This window comes from Meleagris gallopavo, chromosome 9 (genome assembly GCF_000146605.3).
Source record: "Meleagris gallopavo isolate NT-WF06-2002-E0010 breed Aviagen turkey brand Nicholas breeding stock chromosome 9, Turkey_5.1, whole genome shotgun sequence".
Taxonomy (NCBI): Eukaryota; Metazoa; Chordata; class Aves; order Galliformes; family Phasianidae; genus Meleagris; species Meleagris gallopavo.
In genome coordinates, this window is record NC_015019.2 from 12,222,380 (window position 1) to 12,230,331 (window position 7,952).

At 40.5% G+C, this 7,952-nt stretch overlaps 1 protein-coding gene across 3 annotated transcripts in view; it reads right to left on the bottom strand.

Moving 5' to 3' along the window:
* Positions 1 to 3,768: 3,768 nt before the first annotated feature.
* The window catches only part of RLIM (ring finger protein, LIM domain interacting), a 14,510-nt gene continuing 10,326 nt past the window's right edge, over positions 3,769 to 7,952 (bottom strand). For 2 of the 3 annotated variants that reach the window (XM_010715353.3, XM_010715352.2), the window contains 2 exons: positions 7,536 to 7,619; positions 3,769 to 6,692 (listed from right to left, as the gene is read on the bottom strand). In XM_010715353.3, the coding sequence (XP_010713655.1) occupies positions 5,164 to 6,692; positions 7,536 to 7,619 (1,613 nt within the window). In that variant the 3' untranslated portion in view covers positions 3,769 to 5,163. The remainder of the gene's footprint in view (positions 6,693 to 7,535; positions 7,620 to 7,952) is intronic. The other variant, XM_031554676.1, reaches the window with a different exon arrangement.

The following is a 7,952-nucleotide window of genomic DNA, read 5'->3' on the forward strand; positions in this document are numbered from 1 at the left end:
AAAAATAGAAAAAAAAGAAAGAAAAAAAATAATAAAAAAAAATAAATCTCTTACATTCTCAGTTGAATTCAGGGCTTCCCAACCAACAGCTTGACAGCAGAGCGAGATTCAGGAAGGGAGTGCGGGTATTTCAGCTAAAGGATCAAAACCACAAAAAATAACCAAAACAAATCCAAAAGTATCCTTCCCTGTAAGAGGAAAAAAAAGAAGAGGAGAAAAAAAAAGATACCTCAAAAAGAAGTTGGGAAGCCCTGGTTTAACAAATGCAAATTTATTTTCTTTTTTAACACAACACAACTTTAATGTACTTTGGGTAAGCTATCATCAATCAATCAATCTTCATCCTCTTTCTTCCCTCTCTAGTCAAGAACAAACAAACAGCCTGGTGCATGCAGTGATTGGAAATACTTCTGAATTTGTTATAAATTCACTTATGGTGGCTCCAAGCCAACTCTCACTCAAAGCGAGCAGGCAGATGCCCATAACAACTGCGCACCACATCAGCTCCAAACATCATTACATCTCCTCATCATGCAACCCAAGGCCCTGCAGGAGGACGGTGAGAAAAATGAGACGTCGGGCAGCATGAACATACACGGTACAGTAACAGTAAGAATCTCAAACCAAAGGTAAGGCTGCAGCTCAAGTCAACTGGATGGACCTCTGTGTTGTGGTGTGACAGTGAAGGTGATGTTGGGAGACTCAGAAAACATCGAGCTGCTAATAGTCACAGACGTGGTCAGCCCTGCCAGCCCTTCTCTCGTCTTCCAGCTAGATTCTCTGATTAGACACCATGTGGAACCCTCCCCATTGTGTAGACAACCATCACAAGATAAACATCCACTGCAATTAGACAGGGAAACAGTCCTCTGGCCCGACATATTTGCATAATCCAGCTAACTGACAGGAAACTGGAATGACAGTCATTACGGTCCATTGTGTCAACATTAGTGGGAAATACATTAGTTTGCAAGTTGACACAATGGACAATTATGGCTCCTTCAAAACTGGTAGAGTATCACGTTAGTGCAGCTGCTGTGCATGCACATTAATACTTCCTACTAAAAGTCTTTAAACATTTAATGAGCAATTTCTACACATGCTGTTGCTACAGTAATGAAACCGTGTTTAAAACAAGTCAATTAACTGCCTACAAAAAAAAAAAAAAGAAAAAACCCGAACCTCTTGCAAGTAATAAAAAAGCACACATATAAAAGGGAAATCTAACAAACACCAGGAACGAGTCTTTAGTTTTTGAATGGATAAAGACCTGATTGAAAGGAAAAACGAAAGCATCCACAACTCCTTATCGGTTTGCAATTTAAGCTAAACTATCAAACACACCCTGAAATTAAAAAGTGCCATGTGTTCTTGTAGGTTTTGGCCTTGTGACTGCTTTCACAGCTGCGTGCGGAGGTCCTGCAAACACAGAGCTGCCTCCAAAGAAAGGAACTCAGCTCACCCACCAGCCAGACAGGTACTCACAACTGCAGCGTAGGCGGTTCGCTGCTTGAAAACACCACCGTAACTACCGAGGCAGGCGATAAAAGGGAATCCCCTTCCAAAGTTAAGCAAAAGCCTTCAACACGAAAGCAACCATGCTGCTCCAAGCGACGAGCTGCCTTTATCACAGCTCCGCAGAAGGCTGAGAGGCTCCCACAAGGTGGCACTAGGAACCAGGCAGCTGATGCAGCGGGGCTGCCTCTGCTCCTCTGTTTCTTTCAGGCATCTGAAAGCCATCAAATTGGCCATTTTAGCCCTTCAAATGGCTGTAACTATGAGGCAAGTTGCTGCATTCCATCTGCAATATCAAGAAAGAGTTAACTGACGGAAGCAACGGGTACAAACACCCGATGCCAAAATAACTTTGAAGCTGTAAAGTAGGCTAATTGTGAACCTTTTAAATTATAGCAATTGATGTTTTATTAGTGACTGAAATGTAAATATTGACTTTTCCTATCTGCAATACAACTTTAGAAGTAGAGAAATTAAATTACCTCAAGGTATTAGGGTAAAATGTAGCACTCTGGAACTTCTTTTGCCAGACCTCAGCTCTACGACTGCGATGCAGAACACATGGTGTTTCCAGTACAGCATAAAGGCATTTGTGAACACCGAGCTTCCAGATGCAGCTCCGAGTAGTGGGGATGCTACTCTTCCCCAGGACAGCTGCAGACACTGACAGATAAGTCAGTAACATTGAGCTATTTGTTGTATCAGCAATTTCCGTCTTGCTGACTCTTCCAGGTGTTGGGCAACTAGCCTCCAGCACTGCTAGTGCACTCAGTATCAGAAAAGGCAAATAAAACATTAAAGTTCAAGGGCTTCTTAATTGAGGTTAAATTCTCAGGACCAGAGGGGATGATTTAAATTAGATGTTGGAGGAAATTCTTTACTGAGATGATGCTGGCACAAACTACCCAGAGAGCTATGGGTGCACCATCCCAGGCAAGGCTGGATGGAGCCCCGGGCAGCCTGAGCTGGTGGGGGCAACCAGCCCATGGCAGGAGAGTTGGGAATGGATGATCTCTATGGTTTCTTCCAATCCAAGCCATTCTACGATAAATTATTTGTTCCTGGTACCATTTGGGAAACCTCCAACATTTTATTAGTTGTTACTGTTACAGAAAGATAAAATGTTAAGGCATGCCACTATTAAGCTATAACAAAACTGTAAAGTTGAGTCTTCTGAAGTATACAGTTACTGGAAACTCAGAACATTAAAAAGAAAGCTACGTTGAATGACACGCATCACAGCCGTGCTTCGCGTTAATTAGCTCAAGTGGGCTCCTTTCTTTCTGGTCACCATCCTTAAACCTCAGAAATATATGCCAGATTCTAAAAAATCAAAATGGCATTCATGCATAGAAGCATTTTTTCCCCTTCTAATTCTTGACTCCAATAAGACAATAAAGCTACTGGCAGCTACAACTGATAGCACGTATTTGCTATGTGAATGCTACCGGAAGAAATTCAGAAGTGTTATTTTGTTGAGGAAGATTTGGCATCAAATGTATTACCCACATTCATAAGAGTCCAGCACCTGAAATTAATATTTAAGTTCCGATTTTACAGAGATGCATATCAGAGGGAAAAACAGTAAGAGAATGAGCTTATTTATTCTGTAAAAGAAAAAAAAAAGACACCGCATGTATTCCCTCTGCCAAGATGGTGTCCCAACAGGAGGAAAGCAAGCTCAATAGCCAGTCAGGGTTTCCCACTAAGCCAAACGCCACGAAATGCACACACAAAAAAAATTTGGAATTCTGGGACGCTGTGAAATCCTTAACTAGCTGATGAGACATTAAAATGGCTTAGAGCAGAGACTATATTTTATGCAACCACCACTATAACACACCAAAAATGTGTTTTAATTAGGAAAAAAAGGTAGGCCAGCTTTGGTTTCGTCATCTGAGGAGCAAGCAATATTTCCCATATAGCCAGCAAGAGCAGTTCATATCCCTTTTGAACTACTACTCTGAAGATTAAAAATACACTGCTTTCTTTGTTGCAGATACAGGCTAGAAAAAAAAAGTCACTAGAGAATAAAACAAAGATGGCTCATTGAAGAGGAGTGATACTTCCCCTTGACACAATGATAGCTGAGGTACAGAATCCCAGACTGGATGTGGTTGGTAGGACCTTTGAGTCCAGCTGGTCCAATCCCTGCTCTTGCAGGGCCACCACATCCAGGTGGCAGTACATTTTCCGATTCTCTATTTCTATATGCCACAAATATTTTTAAATTCAAGATTTCAGTCTTTTCAATAGGAGTATAAAGATGTGTATTTTTTTTTTAATGTGTAGCCAGTCTTAAGACTAACATTAAATATACTCCAGCAATCAGTTATAGTTTTCATATTTAATCTAGCACTCTCATAATGAATCTATTTTCCAGTTAATACTTATTTCTTCGCAGCACCTGAGTCACAGGCTATGAACAGTGGATACACATCAGCATGTTCACTAAACAGATCCAGCAATTACTAATATTGTTGAAGCTGGTGTGGGGGAAAAAAAAAAATCCCAAACTGTCAGTATTTGTCTGCTGAAGAATTACATAGGGTTACCTCAAAATTTCAGTAAAAATACAAAAATAGGGCATACATGTCACCAAATGAACTGGTGCACATTGGTTTGCGTTATTACATATTAGTTACCACACAAAGGAATAACCAACCATTAGGACAGTTTCTAATTTTTAATCATCTTTTTGGGTGGCACTACTGAGCCAAAACACTGCAGCTATAAACATTTTGCTTCAATTTTTTAAAGGCAATTAAGTGTCCAATTCAACTGCTTGTATATTACAGTAGTTGTTCACGTAAATAGTACAGATATGCACTGCTCTTGACAGGTACACAGTCACAAAAGCAGCTCTCTTGTATTTAGTTTGCTCTCTCTGTGGTGGGCTTTGTATGAAAAGCATTCTCAATTTCTAAGCGTGGTACAATTTTAATTCTTAATGCGTTAATACAACAGTGCATTGGAAAAGTACTGAGCTTCTACAAAAAAGCTTTACAATTTTAAAACAGATTTTTTTTTTTTATTTAAACAAGCATAGGCAATTCTTATATTTCCACAACAAGATAAATATCCCAATTAAGCTAACAGCTCATCCTACAGCGTGCCATAGTGATGGGGAAAGGGCTAACATTAGTGTTATTTACACAGACATGTCCAATATTAACCCAGTAAGAAAATCAAAAGTATTTTTAAGTATGCAATTAAATTCAGTTTTTTTTTTTTTTTTTTCAGTCAGTTGGATTTCTTGCAAAAATTCCTCTATGACTCCTCTATGACGCATTTAGCTGGGATGACTTCCCAGAAAGACTACTCATAAGCACAATGTTGAGGACAAAATGTTTATTGGACTGGAGGAGTAAGGGGATAGAACTTAGCACTCTTCATAAAGAAAGAAGTATTTTTAAGTGAGTAGATGTCTTTGGACAAATGAAATTCATCACACAAACCGACTAGATCTTGAAAACCTTAACTCCAATTTTAAAAGCTTGAATTCAGAGAAAATTCTTTCATGAGGGGAAGATTCATTCCAAGTAATTACTATACATTGAGTTACCACTCAAAAAGTGGCCATAAAGGAAGTGACTTCTTTGCCCATCACTATTACACTAGCTGCTTAGCCATAAATTCAGATCTCATTTAGACAACACTCTCTCTGTTACCAGAAGCTAAGACTGCTCTGCGACAAATGGGACAAGTGGAATTTTCTGATAACCAGCGATCGATGCAGTGGACGTGATACTCGTGGGAACAAGGCAATTTACGAAGCTTGTTTCCTTCCGTGTACTCTGTAATACACACACTACACGTTTTCAGAGCATCACTCTCACCGAAATTCCTCATTGCTAGGTTGTCAATTTGTTCTTTGGTGAGTCCTCTTGGTTGGTCATCATCATCTTCATTTAGTAGGAAAAACTGTGCTAGGCTAAGGAATGGTAAAGAACCACTTTCTTCAAACGTGACCGATCCTCTCGTATTCCGACCTTCCCGTCTGGCACCAGATGTTGAACCACCTTCATTACTACCTTCAAACACCTCCCCTGAGCTAACATCTGTACTTTCATTGCTTGAACTACCACCCCCTCCGTTCTGTGGCTCAGAAGCATCCACATTCTGATTTGGAGTTGGGCCACTAGGATCTGCATCGCTATCACTATACATAAAGTAACTCAGCTCTCCAAAGCCTGTCATTATCTGCCTTAGCATAGTCTGAATTGCAACCGATGTAGTCTCACTTAAGCCTGTATTTAAGATCCTACGAATTGGAATCCTAATGGTGCTGACGTAAGTTCTCACTCCAGCCCGCTCTGAACGTGAAAACGTACGCCTAAACCCTCCTCGTTCACTTTCATAAGTGACTGTGTTGTTAGGAGTCTGGGACCGGGACCGAGTTCTGTTGGCTATGCTGTCCCTTTGCCGATACTCTCCTGGACGAACTCTTCTCACCTGGAGGTCGAGTACTATGGTAGGAGGCCTCTGTCCAGGAGCTGCAGACTCACTGGCACCATTAGTTTCTGAAGAACCTGCTGCTTGAGGAACAGGTCTTGTTTCAGGGGCTGAAAACAGAACTGCATTTTCACTAGGAATCTCAGTCCCCACTGCATGCTGCCTTAATGTCACATGCTGCCTAGTTCTAGAGCTTCCCTCAGCTTCATTCACTGCTGAATGGTCAAACGTTTGAGATGATGTATTGTGATGAGACCTGCGAGGAGCCTCACTCACTGGATTAATAGGTGACCTACTTCTATCAGTCCTAGCCCGTGTTCTCCGCTGTTCTGGGCTCCTACTTCTCGCTCTCCTCTGCCCTCTAGGAGAAGCTTCCTCAGTTAACTCTTCTGAAGTGCTCCTTTCTGATCCAGGCTGTCTTACAGATGGTGATTCAGACCTTGGAATTTCAGAGTCACTTTGGCTGTTTTCCAAATCTTCCCCACTGGAAGGCTCTACAGATGGCTCATTCTCAGTTTCAGGATTTGTGTTCCCATTATTACGGTTGACGTTTATTTCCAAACTGAATCTGAAGTCACCACTATTTGGATTAGTCCGGCTCACGGCTCTCCAAGATTGGTTTCCTCGCTGCCCACTTCGTGTTGTATTTCCAGTCTGTCGGACTGAATTAAGCCAGTCTATTATAGAATCTCCATTTGAAACATCTTCTGTGGACTCTGCACCTGTAAAAAAGACAAGGAACTACCAAAATTAGAGTACTGAGCTAATTTTGGAGTGATCTTTTCCAAGAAAATAATTACTTATAGTTTAAAATGCAACTGTCTAGAAGCACTTGACTCTATCCAATGTAATTGTGACTTCACAAATAGCATCACAATTCTTATCTACCAGAACTCTGGTAAGGAAGCAGGAGTGGACTTTTTTTCTAATACATACAGACAGGCTGCAGCCATCACACGGCAGCCAAATCAAAGTTACACATTATTTATCGTAAATAAATGGAAAGCTGTATTTCAGGTGTCACACCAATATTCTCTGTTTTTCTTTCCAAACAATCTAGTGACTGCTAAGCAGAGAGTATGATAAGTTTGTCCTGAGTCTTCATTTGAAGAACAGATTTATAGCAACCCATTGGTTGCTATAAATTAGTTAAAGAATGAACCCCAGCAGCAAACTCCAAGAATTCTCCACCAACCTCATGAGAGAGGCGATAATAAAAACAATAGATTCCCTTGGAAGGGAAGACGACGAACAAAAAAAAAAAACCCAAAAATTGCTAGAAAGCACCCCAGAAGGGAGCAGAAGTCAAGAAGGAAAACAATCCAAAAAGCAGATAAAGAAAAGAAGCCTAAATGAAATTTCAGCTTGCTGCAAGTAACAGACGTGTTATGGGTGAAATCTGTCCCAAACTGATCTTTGCAGCAGATATCAGACATAATGTTCATTTAGTTTTGAAGCAAAGCTCACCTTGCACCTGCCTAGGTTTAACTTGTTCCACTCCTGCACTCAAGTTAAGGTCCGTATGGGGTGCTAAAGTTAAGAGTTTTCACAAATACTGTATATACCTCTATTCTCATCACTGTTTTGCTGTGGCGGACCTTCTTTAACTTGGTGCAGCCTTCTCAGCAACTCTTCTTCAGTAATTTCACCTTAGAAAATAAGCAAAATTTTCCAAAAATATTTCCAAATCATATGTATGGCAAGCATTATCAGAAGTTTCTAAGGAAGGTACAAGCCACTGTGTTTGTTTTAATTAAATCCTGCCATAATGAGACTCCCAAGCAAATAGTTATAAGGGGAATTCAAACACTTCAGCACCACTGTCCCAAATAAGCTTTGCTGAAGCTGAAGGATCTAACAGCTTCAACCTAATAAAAAAAGACAGATGGGCTTTCTGGTACTGTACTGCAACCTCTACAGCTCATCAGCATTTTTTTTTTTTTTCATCCTATACAATTAAATGACTGCCCAGAGTAAAAAAA